General features: G+C 52.7%; 1 protein-coding gene and 1 long non-coding RNA gene across 5 annotated transcripts in view; one reads left to right on the top strand and one right to left on the bottom strand.

Annotated features, from left to right (window-relative positions):
- FYN (FYN proto-oncogene, Src family tyrosine kinase) overlaps nucleotides 1-23,228 on the top strand; it is a 209,644-nt gene that overhangs the window by 177,836 nt on the left and 8,580 nt on the right. For all 3 annotated transcript variants that reach the window (XM_041752313.1, XM_041752331.1, XM_041752323.1), the window contains one exon: nucleotides 19,979-20,110. In XM_041752313.1, the coding sequence (XP_041608247.1) occupies nucleotides 19,979-20,110 (132 nt within the window). The remainder of the gene's footprint in view (nucleotides 1-19,978; nucleotides 20,111-23,228) is intronic.
- On the bottom strand, nucleotides 1,084-10,345 carry LOC121489363. Of its 2 annotated transcripts, XR_005987336.1 has the most exons (5): nucleotides 10,039-10,345; nucleotides 5,573-5,710; nucleotides 4,856-5,020; nucleotides 3,695-3,811; nucleotides 1,084-3,579 (listed from the first exon to the last, which is right to left on the bottom strand). It is a non-coding gene; the product is annotated as an uncharacterized LOC121489363 (long non-coding RNA). The 2 variants fall into 2 exon arrangements; XR_005987335.1 differs by having other exon boundaries at nucleotides 1,084-3,811.

Raw genomic sequence — 23,228 nt, forward strand, 5'->3', positions numbered from 1 at the left:
GAGCGTCCGCTGATGTGGTCTTCCTGGCTCAGGCTGGCCCCCGCACAGCGTCCAAGCCTCGGACGCTTTGCCTTTGGGGAAAGAGGGCTGTGGAAAGCCAAGAGATACATCAAATCATAGCTTGTCGTTCCATCCAAGTCTCAGCAGGAGACAGAAACATGCTCATTTGAGAATTTAATAAAGGAGTTCTTTATAAAGGCATGGGCAGGGTTAGGGAAACCAACAAGGCATGCTGTGATGTCCCGGAGCTCGTGGGTGACAGCCATCACCCACTGAGGCCAGAAGGGCAGTGGGCACGGAGCAGGCACCAGGGCTAAGAACGAGAGGCCACGTTGCAGAGAAGGCCAGGCTTGGATCGGGCGATTTCGTACCTGAGCCCGCTGTTGGGGCTTCTCCAGATTTGCCGCCAAACCCGGGGGGAATCCAGCGGTCAGAGGAGCCCACTGAGGCGCCCAGCTGGGTTGAGAACCAGGAGACGAGCAGAAGAGGGATCTAGAGGAAGGATGGGAAATAACCGTGTCAGCTGAGCACCCCACCCCTCTAAATCATCTCCCTCCGCTCTCCCTCCCCCAAAGATTTGTAGAAATCAGATTCTAGATTAAACACACCCCAGGCCCGCAGCCGCTCCGGCGGGGAGCTTTTCGGCTACTTTTAGAGCACCCGATGCCAGGGAGGGAATTCCCAGGGCTGTTTTCCTCCTTCCCGGATGTGCGCACGGCGGTGAGCAAGGTACGTGTGTGGAATTAGGAGTGCGGTTTGCAGGGGAGCGTAGGCCTGTCGTGTAGAAGGTAACGCTGGCGTCTGAAGGGAGCGGGGAGGCTGCGTGGCTGTTGTTTTTCACCAAGCCTAGGCCTTCTGAGCAAGGCGAAGCGGGGACTGGAATGTGTGGCAGGGCAGCGCTTCCTGCTGGATTTCAGAACGGCCACCCTGGGACTTTTATTTTTCTTTTTTTTTTTTTTTTAGCTTTTTTTTTTTTTTCAATTTTTATTTATTTATGATAGTCACACAGAGAGAGAGCGAGAGAGGCAGAGACATAGGCAGAGGGAGAAGCAGGCCCCATGCACCGGGAGCCCGACGTGGGATTCGATCCCGGGTCTCCAGGATCGTGCCCCGGGCCAAAGGCAGGCGCCAAACCACTGCGCCACCCAGGGATCCCACCCTGGGACTTTTAAATTCTTTCATTCCGTGTCAGTTCTCCCCTCCTCATTCTCGGCAGCGTCAAGCGAGGAGGAAAGCGCTTAAACGAAGACCCTGGCTGGTGCAGATACCGTCCAAATGCTCAATCTCATGTCGGTCAGACAGCTTGGCTGTTTGAATTTCCCCAACACGTGGCAGCTCTTGTGCTGGAGCCAAATGCCCACACCGCGAGCGTGCCCATGCGCATGCGCACGCACATACACATGCACACACGCGCTACTGCGGGGCCAGATGGCAGGCCGTGTCCCTAATCAAAGGCACACGGGCAGCTGTGATTGGCACTGGTCATCCGGACAGAAATGTGGCCGTGCTTTTGAGTCAAGGGGTCTGCAGCGTCCCTGGGTCTGAGACCTGGCCCTAAATGAGACGGTTTGCCCTGCAGCAAACCCGTCAGGTCCCAACTCGCAGACCCAGAAGCCGGGGGGCCGCGCGGGGAGCAGGTGAAGGTTTGGAGACATGAATATTTAGTTCAGGAAGGGGCGAGATGGGAGTCGGTCTCGGCATTCGGTCGGTCGTGTCAGCGTGCTCGCGGGAGTGAGTAGAGTCCGGGAGCCGGCTGGGGCGGTCCAGGGTGTGCCTCTCCCCTCTCCCACACTTTGGACTCTACAGAGTGTGTGGCTACAGATACTTGCCTTGAACCACCCATAAGTTAGAAGTTGCAGGGCAGAAACCAAGGATGTTGGGAAGGGTGCCGTGGACAGGGCTCGAGGGTTAGTCCACGGAGTGGGGTCGTCGGGCTGTGGCCCTGGGTGACTGGCGCCCGAGGGACAGCGTGCACGCGGCCACCCGCGGCCCGGGCCATGCAGTCCCACCCTCCTCCACGGTCGGCTGTCCTGAGCACCCTTCTGCTGGCTTCCGCACCCCCACCATCACGTTCCCGGATGCTGCCCCCGACACCTTCTGAAGGATCCGCTCATACCCTTCATACCGTATTTCCTTTGCTTAACTTCCAAATAGAGCGTCCCACCCACTCCCTCTCTCTTCCCTTTCGCAAATGTCCTCCGGTCCATGCCAAACTGCAGAAAGAGACAAATAAGGAGAAGGAAATGAGGTGGAGAACCGCACTCGGGGATAAGCAAAGGCTGTGGGGCTCCAGGATCTGCGAGGAGAATAAAAGCAATGGTCTCCTGCAGCAGAGGGAGAGGAAGGAGCCGGGGCGTCTACGGGGCACCCTATGAGGGCCGGGCCCCGGAGCCTAAATGTGAAGAGTCGGGAGGGAAGCGAGAGAAAGAGAAAGAGACTCGGGTTGAGCACCTTGCACAAAGGCAGGCAGCTAGTCAAAGGGCAGAGGCAAGAGCGGAGTCTCCAGGTGTGGCCGGCAGCATTGCTTCCGCTCTCTTCAGCTGTGCCCACTGCCGCTCAGCCAGACAGTGATTTAAAAAACAAAAACTAACAGTCATAAGTCCCTTTTCCCCTTTGTTGTGTGGGGAAGTGTTTTTAAGGGGGAGCCTCTCATGTGCAAGTGTGAGGGAGCTTGAAAGAGCTGCATCTTCGAGCTCTGGGCCGGCTCCCCAGGGCCTGGCCCGCCCCGGCTCTGCAGGAGGCAGAAGGGGCCTGCGTGTAGCTGTCGGGGCGCTCTGCAGATGGCACGCGCTGCACGCTGAGGGTTCTGCTGGGGACTCCTCGGCTCCTCCAGACAGCTGGCCCGCGAGCCTGGGAGTATTTACAAGCCGGGTTTTATGTTACCCCCAGGCCACGGCCAGGGGAGATCCTGATTATGGAAGTGAGGGCAGTGTTCAGAAGCAAGCACCGAACACAGGTATTTGGGGACTCTGAGCGGCAGTGGTTTCTCCGCAGGGTTGAGGGTTTTCCAGCTAGGGGCGCACCCAAGTGTCTGTCACCATCCCCCGGCCCTGGGTAGATGCGGTGACATTCCCCAGGGCACAGAATTGGAATTTGGACACGCATCCAGCAGCCCTCCCTGCGTTGCTCTCCCCCTACCGCCCCCCGCCCCCCTGGACTGTGAGCAGAAGCCCCCGTCAGGGAGGAGGTCAGCGCCAGGGTCAGAGCCGGTGAGGGTGGTCCTCTACCGACAGCCTTCTAGAGGCCACCAGAAATCACTTGGCGCTGCTCTCTGGTATCCCGCACGTCTCCCTCCATCACAGCAGGTCTTCTTCGGTCATAAACTCGTTGCTAAATTCTGTGCAATCAGAGTCCCTAAGTAACGCCACCATTAACTACCATTAACTACGTGGAGACTCTGGGAGAGGGATTTTGCTGGGAGCTACTGCTCTAAGGAAGCAGGACGCACCCCGGGGCAGGGGTGGGGGTGGGGGTGCATCCTGCAGGTGAGCAGAGGGACACACAGGTCCGGCGCTGAAGCCACATAAAACCATCGCCTCGGCCAAGTTATTTCACTTCTCTGCACCTCAGTTTGCTTCCCTGCAAAGTGGAAATATATTTTAACTGCTTCGTACTTTAATTTTTGCCAGGACAGCTAAAGGCAATGTAAAGTCTCAGCACAGGGCCCGGAACACGGCAGGCGGTGAATACATACCCTTGCCATTGTGTCTCATACGTGGTGACAGCCCTTGGGGAGCACACCCGGGCACGCTGTGGAGGACAGGGAGAGGCGAGGGCAGTTCCCGCGTAGCCAGATGCAGGTTATAGGAGACTGGAATCGCCAGTGACAGCAATAAGGGAGTCGGAGAGAAGAGCTCATTTTTCAGAGAAAGAGGAGGAGTTTGGTTCTGGGTTTGTGGAGCTGGAGGTGGTTGTGGTGGTGGATCCCCAGGCAGTGTCTAAGCCCTCACCGCTGGCCCGTCCCCCTGCCCCAGGTCCTCACCTCCCAGTGCCTCTCCCCCCACCCCCCATCCCCCCCCAGACTCCCGCTGGCCTCTCTCCCCACCTCCATCCCCTCCCCGAGGCTCCCGCTGGCCTCTCCCCCACCTCCATCCCCTCCCCCAGGCTCCCACTGGCTTCTCCCCCCACCCCCCATCTCCCCCAGGCTCCCACTGGCCTCTCCCCCCACCTCTATCCCCTCCCCCAGGCTCCCGCTGGCCTCTCCCCCCACCTCCATCCCCCCCAGGCTCCCACTGGCCTCTACCCCCTCCTCCATCCCCTCCCCCAGGCTCCCGCTGGCCTCTCCCCCTACCTGCAGGGTCCCCTGAGATCCAATCTCAGCCCTGTCCCTACTGCAGCATCACCGCGGAGCGGACACCCCAAGGCTCCACCGTCTGCCTGTCTGTCTGTCATCCTCACATGTCCACACCTCACCTCCTCCCATAACCACCAGCGTGGGTGACTGTCACCGAGCCTTGCTTTCTAAGACTCCAGCAGTTCCCCTCCAACCAGCAGCTCCTTCAGAGCTCACGCAGACAGGCAGGAAGAGAGTTCTTGATCGACCCCATTCTCTTCTTGAGCTTTCAGGAAGCTCAGTGCTGACTAGGCCCGATCTAAACCTAACACGTTCGGGTCGACTTGGCTTGTGTAAAAGAACGGCCTGCTTTTGTCGACACTTATTTATTTTTATTGAGCCATAACATACGGACGATAAAATGAGTAACGGCAAAGTGTACAACCCAGTAAGTTCTTACACACGTGTCCGCCCCTGAAACCACCCACGGATGAAGACACAGGCCACACCGCCAGCACCCCAGAAGCCCCGCTCGGCCCCCTTCCAGCCACAGCCGCCTGCCTGGGTAGCCACTGTTCCTACCTGCACCCAGAGATTCCTTCTGCTGGTGGTGGCACCTCGTCTAAATGAGCCATGTAGCGTTGCTCCCCTGTGTCCAGCTTCTTTCCCACCATTACGTCTGCGGGGCTCATCCCTGCTGCTGTGTGCATCAGCTCTTTCCCTTCTCTTGCTGAGCCGTATTCCACCCTACAAATTGTTATCAGTTTATCTGTTCTGGTATTTCTGATTTGGGGCCATTATGGACTAGGCTGCCGTGGTGGAGGACAAAAGTCCCTCCATCTCGTGGTTAGGTCCCAGGAATAGAACCGTCAGGGGCGCCTGGGTAACACAGTCGGTTTGGCATCCGCCTCTTGATTTCGGCTCAGGTCATGGTCTCCGGGTCATGACATCGAGCCTCACATCAGGCTCTGCGCTCAGCACGGAGTCTACTTGAGATTCTCTCTCTCTCCCTCCGCCCCTTCTGCTCATGCACTCTCTCTCTCTCTATCTCAAATAAATAAATAAATCTTTAAAACATAAAAAGAACCATTAGTCCTCGGGCAAGCCTAGTTTGCATTTATAGATACTGCCCTGCAGACTTTGTGGGCATGCCTTTCGAGGTGTAATACGGGGTTGCTGTGTTACCTGCTGGTGGGACACTTCAAAGAAGCCAGGCCTAGAGGTTACAAGGCCTGGGTTTGAACAAACTCACTTACAAATCACTTGACCTTTGTGAAATGGAAAAGTGAAAATAGCTACCTCACGTAATTAGCGCAGGACTCCTCGGGCTGTCTATGAAAGCTCTTCGAGGGTGGTGGAATGTAAAAACCATCCTTATGACCCAAACTTCTTATTGTCTGATGTACATTATCCTTGAAAAGTCTCTTTCTTTCTTACCTTAAAAAAGAAGTTAAGAAAAAGACTACTAGTAATCAGGAAAGAAGAATCAATCTTTTAAGACAAAAAAAAGAAAAGAAAGAAAAATTAGTTCTTTAATTTTACAGCCAGCTGTGCCTGGGCCGTCACCACATATTACCTACATGCCCCGAGCCCCCCCCCCCCATCCCCTGCCAGCCCGAGCAGAACTGCAAACCAGAGGCTCCAGCAGCGGCTCTGATGGTTGTGCCTGCGTGTGCGTGAGCACACACATAATGCACGAGCCCTGTCGGAGCAATCCTCCCACGTGTCTGCGGGCCCAGTCTCACCGCTCCTCCATAGAGGTAATTCGGCCGGAAGATCAGCACTGAGCATACAGTAGGTACTTAATAGATACCTGCTTACAGCAGCGAAAGTAGCCAAACTCACTGTCCCCTCTGCACACTCCTCCCAGACCTGCTCCCCTGCCCTCTGGGCAGCGGGCACAGCTCTCCCTGTGGGCATCGGACACCCTGGTGACCGCAAGACCCTCCAGAGAGGACGGTGTGCTAGGCCGGTGCTCCCTGCATGCAGCAGCAAGGTTGTCTTGGGGTAGTGAGAAGCGCAGGAGCCTTGGAGCTGGGTGGTCTGGGTGCAGATCCCGACTCTGCATTTCCTGCTCCTTCGTGGACTTTGCATAAGCTCTAGCTTCAGGGAGCTTCAGCTTTTTTCTCCTCCCTGGAGAACCAGGGCCGGTGTTGGCCACCTTTCAGGCGGTTGTGAGGATCAGAGAAGAAGCTCTCGGGGTTTTCACTCCTTCCTGTGCTCTTGGCAGCTCCTTGCTTTATGTCTTTCTGGATGGCCCGACCCCGCTTTCCTTCACACACACACACACACACACACACATGCTCCCAAAGATGGGAGGGACTGAATGGGTTAAGAGCACGACGTATGAAATCAAATGATCTTAGTGTAAATCTTAGCATCATTGCGAAGTAGCTGTAAATTTTGGACAAGTTACCCAACCTCCCTGGGTCTCCATCCCCACCTCGTCTCCATCACAGGACTGGGAGTATCCGTAAAGCGCTCAGCACAGAGCAGACGCTGAGCTGATAGTTGTACAGTTGTTAGTAGTAATAGTGACGTCACTACTATTGATCCAGTGGGGTGATAGCAGCTGTTTGTTGTATCTCACTCCGGCCCTCCCCTCCATCCCCCCCCCCCCACACACACACACACACAAGCACACCCTACACACGCCTGCCTTCCTGCAGAGCACACACCCTCTCGTCTTCCAGCCGGGTCACCTGCCTACTTAACTCTCTCCACTGCTGATTTGAATCATCACAAAGACAGGAACATAGAATTGCTCTGTGTGCTGGGGTTTTTTGGGGTTTTTTTTTCTTTTTTTTTTTTTTAAGGATCACTGTGGGGGAAGCAAATGTCAAAGCAATTTAATCTCTGGATCTTTGGAATGTAGATAGAAACCGGGGCTCCTGTGACTTTGTATAAGACCTGCTGGGGTGGGAGCCGGGGCGGGGAGACCTGCCGTGAGTTTAGGTTTGTGTGTTAAATAGAGGAAGAAAAATGCGTCTGTTCAAATGCTCCCAGTATCGCAGATTTAAGTTGAATAGATTATTATCTGGAGGAAAATTCACATATAAATTAGACTGCGAAGAATTCATAATCGTTGCAGTTTTCATGTTAATTATTTCATGTTAAAAAATTGTTACTGCATAAATTAACACATTCTTTCATGGTGAACATATTTTAGAAAGATTTGTTACTTTAATAACTCTTTGTGTATTAGAAATCCCAGATGCCTGTACTAATTAAATATAATCAGATTTTGGATTCAAAAAGCACAGTAGCCATTTAACACAAACAAGGAGGCAGCTAGGTTGACAAACACAGCCAGGAAGAAGCGGATCCCGGTTTTCTTTCGAATTTTGAATCTCACGATTCAGAACTGTGAATTCAATTTCTGTCCTCCCTTTGTGTTACAATGACTGGGGATTATCAGCCTCCGAACACCAGCCTCCCAGCTCAAGGGCTCCTGCAGAATTATTAATCAGCCTCGTCCGAGGCCTCTGTAATCCGGTGGCACATCAAGGCTGATCTCGCCAGGAGATGCCCGCCCCCGCCCCCGTGGGCGGCACATGGGTTCTTGTTCTCTGTCAACAGCAGCACTGCCATTCCCACACAGCGCGCCGTGACCCGAACGGCAAATGTCAGCCACGGGGAGGCGGCCGGGGACCCGTTTTTTTAATCATTGGATTGAATCTAATTCTCCCCCTACTGGAGAAGCAAACCACCCTTTGACGAAAAGCAAACCCTTCCCAAAGCACCCATTGTTTTAAGGACTGAGCAGGAAGCGTGTTTGTTTGCACTGACCCCCCACCCCGGAGCCCCAGGGGAGCCGTGGCGGGGGGGGGGGGGGGGGGGGCGGGGGGGGCTGGGAGCCTCCTGCCTGCTGAGCCACCCGGAGCCGCGGGGGCCACCCCGATTGTGCCCCCGGGAAGGAGCACGAATTGTGCACACCATCCATTTCGCTCCCAGAGAGGACGCGGAAAGCCAAAGATCACAATGAAAAGAAAGGGACTTTAACCCACCCTCGGCCACCCCAGACTCTCTTTTAAGATGAAACCCGCAGGCGGGCGATGGCCTGGGTCCTTCCACCGCCCGCCGGCCCCGGGGAGACAGATGGGACCGCGGCGAGCCCCGGTCGCTGACAGCCCGCTCCGCTCCTCTGAATATCTTTCCTCTTTATCTGCACCGGCCAGTCACGTGTTACACGCCGGGTGGGTGTCTTTCTCCTTTGTGCTGTCTCGGGCAGAGCAATTTGGCGGTGGTTTCTGAATGGTCAAGAGCATGTCCTTGGTCTGTGCATCCCGCGTTTCTTAGCAATCAGCAAGGAGGAAGCAGATGGTCACCCTCTGTGATTTTAAAGTGTGTAAATAGGAACTGCAGACTGCCATCAAACATCAAAAATGTCACTTGGCTTCCTCGTCTTGCCTTGCTGGCAGGAGGAACTCCTTCATTTGCATCATCTGGATAATCAGGGACAGGCAGTGCAGATGAAAACTGCCCCACGTCTCGAGGCCTCCATGTCTTCCAGCTGGAGGGAGGCACACAGCCGCATGGAGCTGGGCTCCCCAGCGGCCCCGGCAGGCCCCGGCGCTGTGTGGGGGCAGTCCGGAAAAGCAACCCCAAAGTGCCTATTGTCTTCCGCACATCCTCTCTTGCTTTGATTCCTTCCTCACTGCAGCCAAACCCTCAATATGACCACCAGCTGTTCCCCAAGCCCCGGCGCTTGTCCCCGCTGCCTCGCATGCTTCGTGGCATGATGTCAGACTGCCCCTCCTGGGGGTGGCCGGATTCCTGGAATAATTTCTGTGTTGAGCTGCCTCCCAGACACCCGTTTATTACTGAGGTCTGAGTTCTCACCACCCTGAGCAGCAGCGTGCCCCTGGCTGCAAAGCCCTACACCCAGGGTTCTTGTCTTTTACTCTGCACAAAAGCCCACGGAGGTAGGTGTCCCTCCGACCCGGGACGGTGAATCAAGATCCTTATTCTGATTTCACATCTCTGTCTGGCTCCTGGAAAGCGGGGAGGATCCCTGCAATTGTTCAGAGCTTTGGTCTTCTGGAATAGCCAGCAGGGTTCCTCCTTTCCTCACCTCCGCCCGAGAGAATCACTTCAATCCACCCCACCCCACCCCACCCCCGTCCTAATGCAGTCTGTGCTTCAAGCAGAGTCCTCTCGACGAGTCTTAGATTTCCTTCCGGAAAGTATGGGGACCAAATACCCATGGTTTCAGGAGCTGCCAATGCATTCCGTTCTTTTGCGCTGCCAGGGACCGTTATCTCGGGTTGCCACTGGTCACCACGGGGAAGAGAGTGGTGGGGAAACGGGCAGCCAGAGCACCCTCCCCTCGCCTGCTGGCGATCCCCCATAGGTCGCAGAAGAAATGTCCCTGCCTGCCCCTCCTCAACTCCAGGGTGCCAGGAGCAGAGCCCTGGCTGCAGCCACATCCCCCTCTCCCCACGGGCTGGGTCTCCCTCCTTCAGTTGTCCTGAGTAGGTTTTTGATACCCGCCCATGGGCCTGGACCTTGCACCCCCCTTCCCTGTCTGGGCCTCTATTCTGGGCTTCCCTTGAGACTCTCCTCACCCCTCTCAGCCTGAACATCCCTTCCGTGCATTTAGCCACACCAGACCTCGGATCCGTGGCCCAGCTAATCAGCCCTTGTCTGTACGACGTGTCCTGGCCCTGCCTCTGGCCCCTGGCTCTTGTCTTCTCTGGCTGGGCTTGGTCTTCCTCCACCCACATCCCTGATGGGACCCCGCTCCTCCCTCCTCTACTGCTTACCTCCTTCCTTCTCAGATTCCCTGCTCACCATCGTGCATTTCAGATGGGACATCATGTGAATTCACTGTACCGTTCACCTCTCCCCTACTTTTACTTTTAAAACACGGTGCTGAAATCTTCTGAACCTCACGTAGAAATTTCAACACAATGCGTCACCAGAGATAACTGGAAAACACACAGTTGTATTGCTCCAGACACATTTGGGGAACTTGAAAGTCATTCCTTTGGCCTCGTGTGAAAAATCGGAATTTTGTTCTGCCTGGTTTTATTGGGTTTGAAATCATTGTTTTGTTTGAACAACCGCAGAGCTCCAGGTCAGGTCAGCTTTGATTTCACCTCTTCTGCAGGATATCCCGTCCTCGTCCTGACGTGTCACCCCTCCCCGCCAACATAAGCAGCTTCCTGTTGCTGGCACAGTTTGTGATTTCTTCTCCTTTATTCCGCAGGGTGACTTTAAAGTTGACGTCCTGCACATTATTTAATTCTGGATGTAATAATTTGCAGAGTCTGTGGCTTCCTAATTAAAGGGGACCCTGGGTGGATCTTTGGTTCAGAAAAACAGTGTCTGTTGTTGACGCTAATGCCTTTCCCCCTTGAAAATGCTCTTGGGGCACCACTGGAGTCTCTGTCGGAAGGACTTGGCTGCTTTTATTCCATACTGGCTTTGCCTTCTCCACCTTGGCCCAGTTTCTGTAGCCGGAGGGGATGTTTTCTGAGACAGGGCTGTGGAATTGGCCTGGTCACCAGCAGAGGAAGTAAGGTTTGACAGCCCAACTGTCCACCAAGAGCCAATAATGTGAATGGCCCCCCCACCCTCGGCCTGTCCTGGCTCCCGAGCTGAGCCTCTCCCAGGGAGAACCACGGGTCACACTGCAGCATTTCAGTCTGGCCACCTCTATCCAGAGCCCCCATTCCCTGTGCATTTCCTCTTTCCCTCTCTCCTGAGCCCTCTTTTTTCCTAAAATCAGTGTCCCAACCTATTCAGCTGTCTGTTGGGTCTGCCTGTGAACTGTGTCTCCCCAGCTGCCTACAGCGGCACATGGCAGGAGGTGATCCATGCTTGGTCTTCTCAGGAGGCCCTCCGCCTGTGCCGGGCACTCGCTGGACGCTCAGTAAGTTCTCAGTGATTGATGAGTGCATTGGGTTTTCTTTATCCTCTTTCCCTCTCTTAAAGTTTGAAGAGCTTCAGCTAACCAGATGCAACTCAGTGCCTTTGCATTACCGTCCAAATAGAATAATAGGGATGCCTGGGTGGCTCAGCGGTTGAGCATCTGCCTTCGGCTCAGGGCATGATCCCACAGTCCCGGGATCAAGTCCCACATCAGGCTCCCTGCGTGGAGTCTGCATCTCCCTCTGCCTATGTCTCTCCCTGCTCCTCTCTCTGTGTCTCTCATGAATAAATCTATAAAATCTTAAAAAACAAAAAACAAATAGAATAATAATTGGCATTTATTCAGCTGTTACAGTGTGCCAGAGGCTGTGCTGAGCCCCTTACATTATTTATAATTCTCACCACAACCTCATGAGATTATCATCATCCCGATTTACAGACACAGAGACTGAGACTGGGGGCAGTTTTAAGTGGTCACCGAGCAAATGGGACGTGCAAGCCCAGATCTACTGACTCCAAAGCTCCCTTCATAAATAACCATCCTGGGCCTTCCACAAATGGCCCCTCAATCCCAGCACAGCCCATGGGGTGCGCCCCTTTGCACTCTCACTTAAGAGCACTTTCTCCCTGATTCCTGGCCAACTTACATGCACTAAGTGCAGGAGGTAGCCTTGAGAGTGGAAGTCTCTGCCATTTTCATTTGAATATTTCCAGGGCCACTGCCATCATCTTAATGCATGAAGATGCATAAAATATAGGAAGTAACCAAATCAAGTAAGAACCGCTTCTGTTTGAGGCGAAGAAAACAGCTTGCCTGGCCACTAGGGATAGAGAACCTTCATTAACTGGACTGGATCCTGGGGGTTGGGATGAGCCATCCTGACTTAATGAATTTAACTGGTCTTCCTGCTTTCATTTAAAAATCAAGAGCATTTGGTCAGACCATCCTACAGTAGGGTAAGGATGCCTTTATTCCTGTAACGCTAGGGGTGAAAACAATCACTAGTTGTTACACTGCCGTGTATTCGCTCTTTTCTTTTTTTGGTTTGATTAAACCTGCGTAAAAGAAGAGAATTTCTTTGGATAAATTGCTGGAATAAATTGCCTTTAGTCCGTTAAAGATTAGTTGAGCAGTTGCTCTTTAAGCAGCTGTAGGCGAGGTACTGTCAAGGAATGGAAGTATAAAACATGGTCCCCAACCTCAAAGGATTTGCATTCTACTTAAGGAGACAAAAAAATAACACATGCAGAACTAGCAGAAGGACATGTTGGGGACATGGGCATTGCAGCATGGGGTATCGTGTTCAAGGACTTGGACTCTGGAACCAGACTCCCTTGGTTCAAATCCAGCTCCGCCGTTTCCACACGGTCTTTGGCATATCACTTTACCTCTCCGCGTTCAGTTTTCTCATCTGGAGAACAGGACTATTACTGGCATCTACCTCCTGCGTGTAAAGCACTTAGCCTGATGCCTGACACTTAGCAAGCACTCAGTGTATGTTTAGCTGTTGTTGTGGCTACTACTGTCAAGCATTCGACGGTTATTTATAACATTGGCTCCAAGTGCGTTGGAGAGATCGATGAAAGCTGGAGTAATCACAGATGACTTCATGAGGAAGGTGGGAAGGGAGAGGAGTATGTTTCAGCTCAGCAAGTGGAAGAGAAGAAGACATTTAGAACAAGCTAACAAGCAGCAGGCACGATTATGCCAAGTGCAGGGTACAGATTCTGGGAAAGCAAACCAGAAGAGAAGTTGTGTTTGGGGTTGCAAGAGCTCAAGTTGGATAGGTACGTGGGTGTGAAAACCAGGTGGGGGATTTTGCCTTAATGCCGTGGGGGACCCGCTCTGTGGTGGGTAAGGGGAGTATCATGAGGCTGAGGTTTAAGTGACTCATTGGAAGGACAATGAGCCAAAGGCAAGGCATGATCCATGAACTGTGACGGGAAGGCTGACCAGAGGGACAAGGCCCCAAGACAAGTTTCAGCAAAGAGCTTAAACCAGAAATGGCAAATGTGGGGTGCCTGGGTGGCTCAGTGGTCAAGCATCTGCCTTTGGCTCGGGTCGTGAATCTGTGGTCGCAAGATTGAGCCCTGCATGGAGCCTGCTTCTCCCTCTGCCTGTGTCTCTGCCTCTCTCTCTCTTTCTCTCTCATGAATAAATAAATAAATAAATAAATAAAATCTTAAAAAAAAAAAAAGAAAGGGCAAATGTGGGAGGCCTGTTACAGAGGGAAAGAGGGAGCCTTGGTGATACTGGGGGCCTGGCTGGCTCAGTCAGTAAAGCATATGACTCTTGGTTATGAGCTCAAGATTATGAGCTTGAACCCCACTTTGGGCATAGAGATTATTTAAAAAAAAAAAAAAAAGGAAGAGAAAGAAACCTTGGTGATAGATCAGCTCTGAGGTTGCAAGAAAAGGAGAAGTTCCAGCTGGCTTTCAGGCTTTTCACATTGAACCCCGGCAGAATGATGATCTGACCCCCGGGAAAGGGATAACATAAAAAAAAATTTTTTTTAATTAAAAAGGCACTCCACTCGCATCCTAAAATATTAAAATGAGAAGAAACTTAAGTCAGATCAGTCGTTTAGTAAAACTTTCTGCCTTATACAGGAATCTCCTTTACGATAAGATGTCGTCTTCATAGTAAGATGATTTGGTAAAATAATGCATTTAGACGCCTAGTTGCCACAATCGAGAGACAGGTGGGGAACCCCAGAGGCTGTGTCCCTTCGACGTTTGCAAATCAAGAACTGGGACATCTGATGACAAACAGGGTCTGTGTGGTGTTTCCAGCCCAGAGGTGGTGGGCGGGGGGTGGGGGGGAGCCAGAGACAGGGTGTGCCCCCCCCACCAGGGAATGAACGGAGAGGGAGGAGCCTCACTCAGAGACACGAGGAGGCTTGGACTCAGAGATGATTCATTCATTCCTCCCGAAGATGTCTGAGCTTTGCAAAGCGCCGGAGTACGCTAAGTTTTACTCCTTTGTGGCTGAGATTATTAGTATCATTCGACCATGAAAAGTGTGCTAAAATAGTGCAGATGTGCCTAGAGCCACTCTTTAAACGAACATGACGTCGGAAGTGACGATAGAAGGCCGGCCCACCCGACGCTAATGCTCCTTCACCCGTGGGCCTTGAAGGTGTCGTGATGCTTCCCGAGGGTGTTGAAAAGTCAAAATGCTTTGCACGCTCTTTCTCATCCCAAACTGTTCTCAAGATAGTGACACATTATCCTCTACTTTTGAAAGACAGGGAGAAGGAATGAGGTGGGATGTCATCATATTCTGCTCCCAAGCCCCAGTGGCTTCCCATCACAGGACAGGAGCCAAAGGCTTTAGCGAGGCTGGCGAAAGCCCCATAACACCTGTCCTTGTGGCCCATTTTATTATTCTTCATGGTATTTGTCACCGTCTGACCCATATCACGGCCACTCAGTTAGTATATCTCCTTCCCAGACTAAGCGGCACGCCCCGTGGGAGCCAGGGATCGAGTTCACCGCTGTGCTCCTAGCACCAGGTACAGTGCCAGGCACGCGGGGAAAGCTCACAAAGACTTATGGCGGGAAACGAGAGTGAGCAAAAGCAGCCAGCAGTAGTGGGGGTTGATGTCATTCTGTGACCAAACTTTGATGCCTGCATAAACCCACAGCCCCCTCCTTTCTCTTACCCAAAGCCCGGGTGACTGTTCACCTCATTCCACCTGAGAAGGACCAGGGCCCGTGAGTGTGCGTGATTGGCGTCCAGTTACCTGCTTCGTCTCATTCTATTTCCACTTTCTTTTGCTGTGAACACCCCCAAGGCCTCTGGCCCACCCAGACTTACTGCTGACTAACCTCCCCCACCCTGCCCCTGTCCCCAGCTGCGACTCCAGCGATCTAGGCCCCCCGCTTCTCACAGAGCAAAGGGGGGGGTGCTCCTTCCACCTCGGACAGATTCACTGCACACTTTGGCCCGAAAAGCACAGGGGTTTCCAGGGGTTTCTAAGTGTCATTAGTGTGTGACAGATGCTTTTCCACTGCAATCGGTGGTTGTTAGATCCTGATAAGGGCTTCCAGATGGTGACGGACGATGACACCGGTCACTGAGGACAAAGAGGGGCCCCGCCGAAGAGCAGGGAACTCATAATAAGCCTCATAAGGAGCCATGGTGATTCGGCCCGGAAAGGAAGCCTGGAGGGCTAATCGGCTGCCCGGTCACTCAGTCATTCAACACACCTTTATCTCGTTTCTTCCGTGCACCAGGCACTGGTCTCAGCACCGGAGACACGGTCCAGAACGAGGCTCTCGAAGGGTAGGGGGCACAGTGCTCGGGCACCACCCCCTGCCTCCGTGTGTCAGGCGAAGGCTCCCTGTGCAAATAACTCTTGGGCTGCGAACGGAGGAGCCGGAGTTAGCCGTGGGTGGGCGCTTCGGCAGAGGGAGCAGCCTGCCCGGTGGCCCTGCCGCAGGTAGCGACCTTCAGAGGAGGGCAGTGGAGAGGCTGGGTGGGGGGCAGGCCCAGGACGACGAGAACAGGCAGGACCAGCCTGTGCGTGTGGGCCCGGCCCCAGGGCCCTTGCCAGGAGCGCAGGCAGGCGACAGAGAGCGAGGAAGGGATAGCGCGAGGGTGGCGAGGACGCCCGGACACCCGGACACCTTCCCAGGAGTGAGGTGGCCGCAGAGTGACAAAGCAGCAGGCCCTGCGCTGCCCCGGGAGGCCGGGTGATGGCAGGTAGACGCAGCTCCAGGGAAGGGCTCTTGGCATTCTGGTCTCATCAGCCGGGCGGTTTGCTAAGCAGCAAACCGTGAAAGAGAAGCAGAATTCTGGAGAAGGTAAATTTTGGCTGTTATATTTGAGAGGCCCCTGAGGCCTCCCCGCGGAGACACGGAGGAGAGAATCCGTTTTACAGGTCAGGGATGCAGGAGGGAGGGCCCATCGGATGATCCGGGGCAGGTGCCACGGGAGTCAGGAGAGGGGTCGAAGCCAAGAGACGGAGCACAACCCCGTCAGCGCGCAGCGTTTATGACCACTCAGTTCACACCCCCACGGGGTCTGGAGAAACAGGATTGAGATGTCGGTGACAGACTATTATTTAAAACACTGGCGTGTTTACGCACCACGGAAAGAGGCTTGGCCTAAGGCTCACTGGCCCTCGCTATGATTACAGGAAGGTCAACGGCAGAAGCCCGGATGCTGTGGCTCCATGACGCGGGCCTCGGTGACAGCACCAAGTCAGGCTTTCAGCAAGGGCTTCACCCTGGGAGGCACAACGCCCTAGGCCCGGCCTGGAAAACACTCCGTGGAAAAGACGCTTCAAGTCCACGCATTAAATACACACATATTACGGACAGCCTTTGTCTAGCGGCCTCGAAGACGTAAATGTGTTGAAGTAATTCAGTCAGAAATAAAAGCTCGGGTGACGATAACTCCTTTACCTTTCGGGTTCATCTAAACAGTGAACAAGTTGGCTGAGCGTCACCGTGTCCTCCAGGGCCCGTGACACCCGTGACACAGATTATCCTACCTGCGGAGTCTGCTACCTTTCCCGCGACAAAAATGCAAAGGGGAGGACATTGCGTTGGCATCTGAATCCTCCTCCCAAAGGGGAGAATTTCAAGGAGAGCAAGTCAGGTGGTGACATACCAGAGCCCAAGTCCATTGTAGCGCAGGCCTCTGGACACCGCCTCCTTTTTTCTACAAAACCATCCTGCTTAGAAGACAGCTTTGATCCTGACTTGACTGCCTGTCATGATGTCTTCAAAAATATATCTATATATATATATATATACGGAGGGACAGAACTTTATTTTCAAGGGAAAGAGAGTATTTACACCCAGGAGATCCTCCTTCCAGGTTTCTGAGCTTTCTTGTCTCCACCTGAGGCAAGAGGCCAGCACTGGGGACCCTGTTCTCAGAGCCTGGGGTTTGCAGTGTGCAACCTGCCTGGCCCTGGACAGACACACACACACACACACACACACCCCACCACCTGCCACAAACTGTCTGGAGCTGCCTCTGTGCCCCCTGCCCCCCACCCCGCCGCCCCGGGAGGTGGGAAGTAGAGGTAATGAGATGAGTAAAAGAGCGGACACCCATCAGTTCTCTTGTTGAAACTATAGTTAACGAGCAACAGACTATCGCTGCCTTCATTTATTAACCTTTCTCCTGCCTTCAAGAGGAAAATATGAGGTATCTTGAGGGAAGCTGCTTCTGTCAACAGTGGCTGCTATTTTTAAGACTGAGAAGAAGTAGGAGAAATTGGGCAAAGACAGTCTTTATTTTCTTTTTTCTTCCAAAATGTGTACTGGGTGTAAATATATTGCTTATCTTAGAAAGAAAACTAACACAAAATAAGTTTATCTACGGGAGCTCCCGCTAATAAGTCTCAGAGCACGTATCCACCAACGGTTTCCTATCAGAGATCCCTTGCAGCCTTTGTTTGAATTGATCTGTTGAAGGTTTACATATTCTTCTAATTCTTGTTGTAGATGACGTAATGAAAAAAAAAAAAAAACCAGTAAAGCCCGACTAGCACAACGGGTTGATATATTGACGTTTGTTTCGGCTTTTATTAACCCTCAAATTGTGAGCTCTCCTCTCAGAAAATCCAAAATGACTTTATCCAAATCTTGAACGGTTTACTTTCAGCAACACACGCACGCACACACACCTTCACAAACGTTGAAGGATTCCGAGGAGGGAAGAAAAGCTCCTTTTGCTTGTCATTTTACTTACAGGCTTTGTGTCGGCACGGGGGAGGGGAAAAAAAAAAAAAAAGTTCTTTTTGCTTTCGAGATGGACATGGATTTCCAAGCCATTTGGCTCAAGAGATAGTTTAAATAGGAATGAATTTAATATACCTTTAATTCTCTGAAATAAGAGAACTCCAGCTGAGGTCTGGTCCAGGGCAGAGTCTGTTCTCGACACTGAAGAAAATCTATCACATTAATCCCCGCGGCTCAGAGTCCAAAGCTGCGTGAACAGAATGCTCGAGGGTAGGTTCTCACACAGCAGAACGCTTTGAAAGAAAACTTTAAAAACAAAACGACTGTTCGGAGAATACCAGGCCTTGTGTGGAATCATGCAGCACGTAAGAAAAGATAGAAATAATTATGCTTGAGAAACACAGCTAATTAAAAATAACTCAGTGCACAAAAGGAAAACTATAGAATAACTTCTCCGCTCCAGCGTAAATGGGAGATGCCACATAATGAAATAGTAGGATTTTTTAAATTTCATTTCACACTGGCATAAAAGAGATGGAGAGGAAAATTACATCGCCAGAAAATGCCAGGGTAGATTTGCTAAAGACGTTATCATGTACTGTGTTTAAAACAAAAATCTAATTGCTGTAATTTATCATAGCTCTTGTTATTAAAACCATGCTAATTTAAGGATTTTAATTATTTGCCACTTTTGCGTATTGTGACTTTCCGTAGAAGATACCATGAAAATTTCTGATTCTATCAGACTTTGTATGATTTTTTTCCTTTTTTTTAAGGAGCTCCTAAGCAAAATTAACATGCTTTCAACACACAATCGTGTTTCCATCGGTAATAAAAATTCCCTGTGTTTTTCTTTTGGTTTGTTCAGTGAAATATCTGGAACTGCTTTATAATTGCTGAGCTTGATATGTGAGAGCACAGGCTGCCAAATCAATTTTTAATTCCCCGTACACACATCTAGCCTTAGAGCAGGGTGGACGCCGCCCTTCCTTTTGGATTGGAGAGAGGATTCTCCAAATGATCCGAGAAATTTCTTTTTTTTTTTTTTTTTTTTTTAATCCAAGAAATTTTCAAAGAAAAGGTTCTACTGACTGGGGCACGAATTTGTCGCTTGGTCTTGAGAAATCAGACTCGTAAGACAGTCATTGAGGCAAGATTGCTCTTTAAGAACAAGCATTAAATAGCACCCTCCCGGCCGGCCGGTAGGGGAAACATAGGGAGGGAAGCGAGGGATCCTAGAGTATAAAAGAAAAAAACTACCCCGGGAGTAAAGAGGGCCACTATCAGCAATGGGGGGAGCGGTGGAGGGAAGGAGCCAGAGGCAAAATCATTTCTCTGCCGTGCGTATGGAAGGCCTTGTGGAAATAGAGCCCATTGCAACAAAATACATGGGCTGCAGCAAATTGTCTTCGCCTTGGGAGAAGCATGGTGGTTTGATTTGGTTTTTATGCACCTCGTAAGAGCACACCATGGTCTCCTGTTTTGTGAATTTTGTGAAGGAATTTGTGAGAGTAGTGTTATGATTTGATACTTTATGCATTAATTAAAATACAACATCATGGGACGCCTGGGTGGCTCAGCGGTGGAGCACCTGCCTTCGGCCCAGGTTGTGATCCCAGGATCGAGTCCCACGTCGGGCTCCCTGCGGGGAACCTGCTTCTCTCTCTTCCTGTGTCTCTGCCTCTCTCTCTCTCTCTCTCTGTCTCTCATGAATAAATAAATAAATAAAATCCTTAAAAATAAAGTATGACGTCATTTCAAAGCAAAGGAAAAAATGTATATAAAATTAGTTTCCTAAGTCACAAGTCAGCCCTACATCCAGACCAAACCCATGACATTCGGTGTGGTCAGAGATTCAAGGTCTAGAAGCCAGAGCTTTTTAAGGAGCTTTGCAGTCCAATCTTTTGATGGGAAAATTAAAATTAGACTAGCTTGCTGGAGGTCCCAGAGCCAGGACCAGCTGCTCTGTTGTAGGTCGCTCTTGCTCACCGCCTTCCCATCCCCCTCTTCGGGCTTGCTCCTGTGGAAGTGGCTTCCTAGCACTTCCGACCACCACCCCCAACCCCATACCGGGCGCCGTCCTCCCCGCCAGTCGCCAGTCAAGTAACCCATGTGTTCTTTCTGCAGGTGCAAAGTTCCCCATTAAGTGGACGGCCCCCGAGGCAGCCCTGTACGGGAGGTTCACGATCAAGTCTGACGTGTGGTCTTTCGGAATCTTACTCACAGAGCTGGTCACCAAAGGAAGAGTGCCATACCCAGGTAAGAGTGGGACCTGGCGGAGATGGGCCCCTGCCTGGATGCTCTCTTAACGCTTTGCCTTTTGAAGCCCCATCCTCGACTTTCTGCCAAGCGTGAGTTTGAGGAACACGGGCAGGTATTTAGCCAGGGAGGAGCAGAACCGGGAGCCAGCGTGGGCATCGTGGAGACAAACAGCTACTGTGCACTGTGTGTGTACTGTGTGCAGGCTCCACGTAAACGGCAGCTCGGATGAGCGCTTCCGTCCACCCCAGTTCACGGAGTCTGCTCTCTCAGTGTCAGCATGCAGCCTCGGCTCCTGGAACAGAAATGGTCCTGGCACAGCCTCACCCCAAATAGGGTTTACAGACACTTCCAGGAAGAGGAGGAGAAGAGCCCCCATTGCTTTTCTGATTACACTGTAGCACTGACCCATGGCATGAGGCTGGCAAGAAAATGCCAGGACCTGCTCTCTCCGCAGACCCCGCTCCAGATGGCCAGAGGTACATGGGAAACGCAGCTTAGAAGCTACTCACTGCCCATTTCCAAACAGTCAAAATGTGCTCCACAAAAGCAAGTGTAATGTCAAGAAACTGGAGATTCTTCTTAGGCCCTGGAAATTTCCTAGACTATCAGACTCCTGCCTTTCAAAGAAACCTCAGGTTTAGGTTATCCACGCTTAAATTCATTAATTTCAACAGATGGTGACGTAAAGGACACTCGTGCCATTTCACCTCCACGCTTTAGTGGTTATACTATAGCACATGGACGATCTGCTTTCTGAAATGTTAAGGACATATTTTTCAGTTACTGTTGAGGGAAGAAAGAACATAGCTCCCCCTCGTTCCCTGCCTAAGAAAGGAGCTTAAAAAAAGAAAAAGAAAAAAGCCATGATAGAAACGATAGTGGAGATTAATGAGGAATCGAGGTCTCTTGCAAATCCTGGGTTTTGTAATTCTATCTTTGCAGTCAGAGGAGACAGCGAGGGCAGATTAATTTGTAATCCCTTTGTTCGTTTTTTTATGATTATTTCTGGTCATCTTCGGAGAATGCAGAGAAGCAAAGAGGATCTCTTTTCAGGTCGGCGTGGCCTTGAGACTCCTAGGGGAGCCGGGTTGGCACAGAGACAAAATGGACAAAATTCCATGTCTCTGAAGTGCCAGCCCTGGGCGTTTGGAGATGCGGGTGGAAGTCGGCTGCTCCCAGCACGCCCGAGCCGCCCGGAGAGGGGCCAACCAGCAGGGACGAAGGGGTGTCCGGCGCGGCCTGCAGCACAGCCTGGGCATTTTTGAGTTGCTTCTTGGGGGAGGCAATGCGCAGGTCCTTGGGATTTTGAAGATATGAAAGCACCTTTTTTTCTTTTTTTTTTGGCCTGAATTTCAAACTAATTTCTCCCTGAGTCCCCCAGGGTCACAGTCAGCCAGTGTGTTGAATGCAACGGAGGGGAAAAGGTTAATGTTGTTTAGCCTTTCTCAGAAGGCTTTCCCCTCAGTGACACAAAGCCAGTTTTTGTTCCTGCGGGCCCGGCTGCACGGGGATCCAAGACAAAGGGGCGGGGGCGGGGGGCCCGGACCGGCGGGCAGGTGTGTGCTTCTGACCCAGAGTCTTTTACCAAGTTTGGTCCTAGCGTACCCAAGGAGAATGGCCTCGTTTTATAACTCAGGCTAAGATTGGGTCATTGAGCAGAGCCTCCCGTGAGGACGTCTTGCTGTACCTAGGAAGGAAGCACAAAGAAGACATTCAGGCTCTGCGGAGGCTGGTCAGAGGCTTCCTTGGAGCTAGGCCGTGTCGCCGGCTGGGGCTAGAACAACGGGCAAGATAAATGAATTCAGTCCCGGCGCTCACAGACTTTGCAGTCAGGTAGATGGGATATGCATCAAGTCTAGGGAGAAATCAGTCTTTTCTGTTCCTTATTTATTATTTAAGGAAATCGCCCTCATGGGATGAATTAACTGGGATCTACCCACGGTGGGCCTCGAATTTTGATCGGATAATGGGGACAGGGGCGCGTGATTCGGGTATCTACAGAGCGGGCCCTCCCTCAGAATCCCGTGAGGGCGGCGAGGGGGGGAACGAGACCTACGTAACCTGGTTCTGCGTCGCTCTGTCCTGAGCTCACTCAAGGAGCTGCCCGGTGGGGAGTTGGGGGGCCCAAGTCTGGAAGCGCGCCTGGAACGGCCGCCGGAGCCGTGGCCTCCTGAGCTCGGTGTCGCTCAGCTTCCTGCAGACGTCACAGTGACGGGAAGGACCCTCCTGTCCACGTTGTCACGGCCGGTGTGGCCACGTCAGCCAGCGTGGGCCCGGGCCCTGCCTCCCTGCTGCGCTGCGGCCTGCTCGTGGTGTACGTGGGCACCCCCCGGCCCCCGCCAGCGTGGACATCTCATCTCCACCCACGCGGACATTTCTCAGGGGGCTCCAGCCTACTTTTAAGTGATTCTTTCCAGATTCTTTCATACCTGGGCGTGCCCCGCCGTCACCCTGACCCAGAGGAAAGGCAACTGGTAGACGAGGATGGAGGTCAAGGGAAGGGAGGGGACTCCTCCCCGGGTTCACGAGAGAAGCTCCAGAAGTAGGAATCAGAGAAGGGGCCCAGGGTGGAGGACGGGAGGCGGGACCACATGAGAAGCAGAGGGTCGAGGTGATGCGAGACGTGGGGTCGGCAGGTCAGTCCCGTGAAAGGAGCGGACCGAGCGGAAGGGAGGAAGGGCGACCTCACTCCGAGTGACAGCTTTGGAGCCAGGAGACGGGCGTGGGGGAGCAGAGGGGAGTCGCACGCGCCCCTCCCGGGCAGAGGCCGCTGCCCATGCGTGTCCCGGAGGCGCCGCGGGTCCAAAGGGCAGCTGTGCCCCGCACTGTCCCCGGCTGCCGCAGGTGCCAAGGCCAGAGCCCCTGTTTGCAGCGGCAGAGGCACGTGTACCCGAGGGGCCCCGACGGGCTCGCGGGCAGGCGCTCTCCCTCTCCGGGGCTGCTGCAGAGAACGGGAGTCCGGCCCCTTGACCCGTCACTGGCCTCCAGCACCTCCCTCCACGTCCTTCCTTCGCTCTTTGCCTCCGCTGCCCCGTGTCAGGCTGCCACCCGCTGTGTCGTGACCCCTTGGTGGGACTTCCTGCTTCGGGTTCTCCTCCCCGCTCACCCCTTCTGT

Source organism: Vulpes lagopus, chromosome 1 (genome assembly GCF_018345385.1).
Source record: "Vulpes lagopus strain Blue_001 chromosome 1, ASM1834538v1, whole genome shotgun sequence".
Lineage (NCBI taxonomy): Eukaryota > Metazoa > Chordata > Mammalia > Carnivora > Canidae > Vulpes > Vulpes lagopus.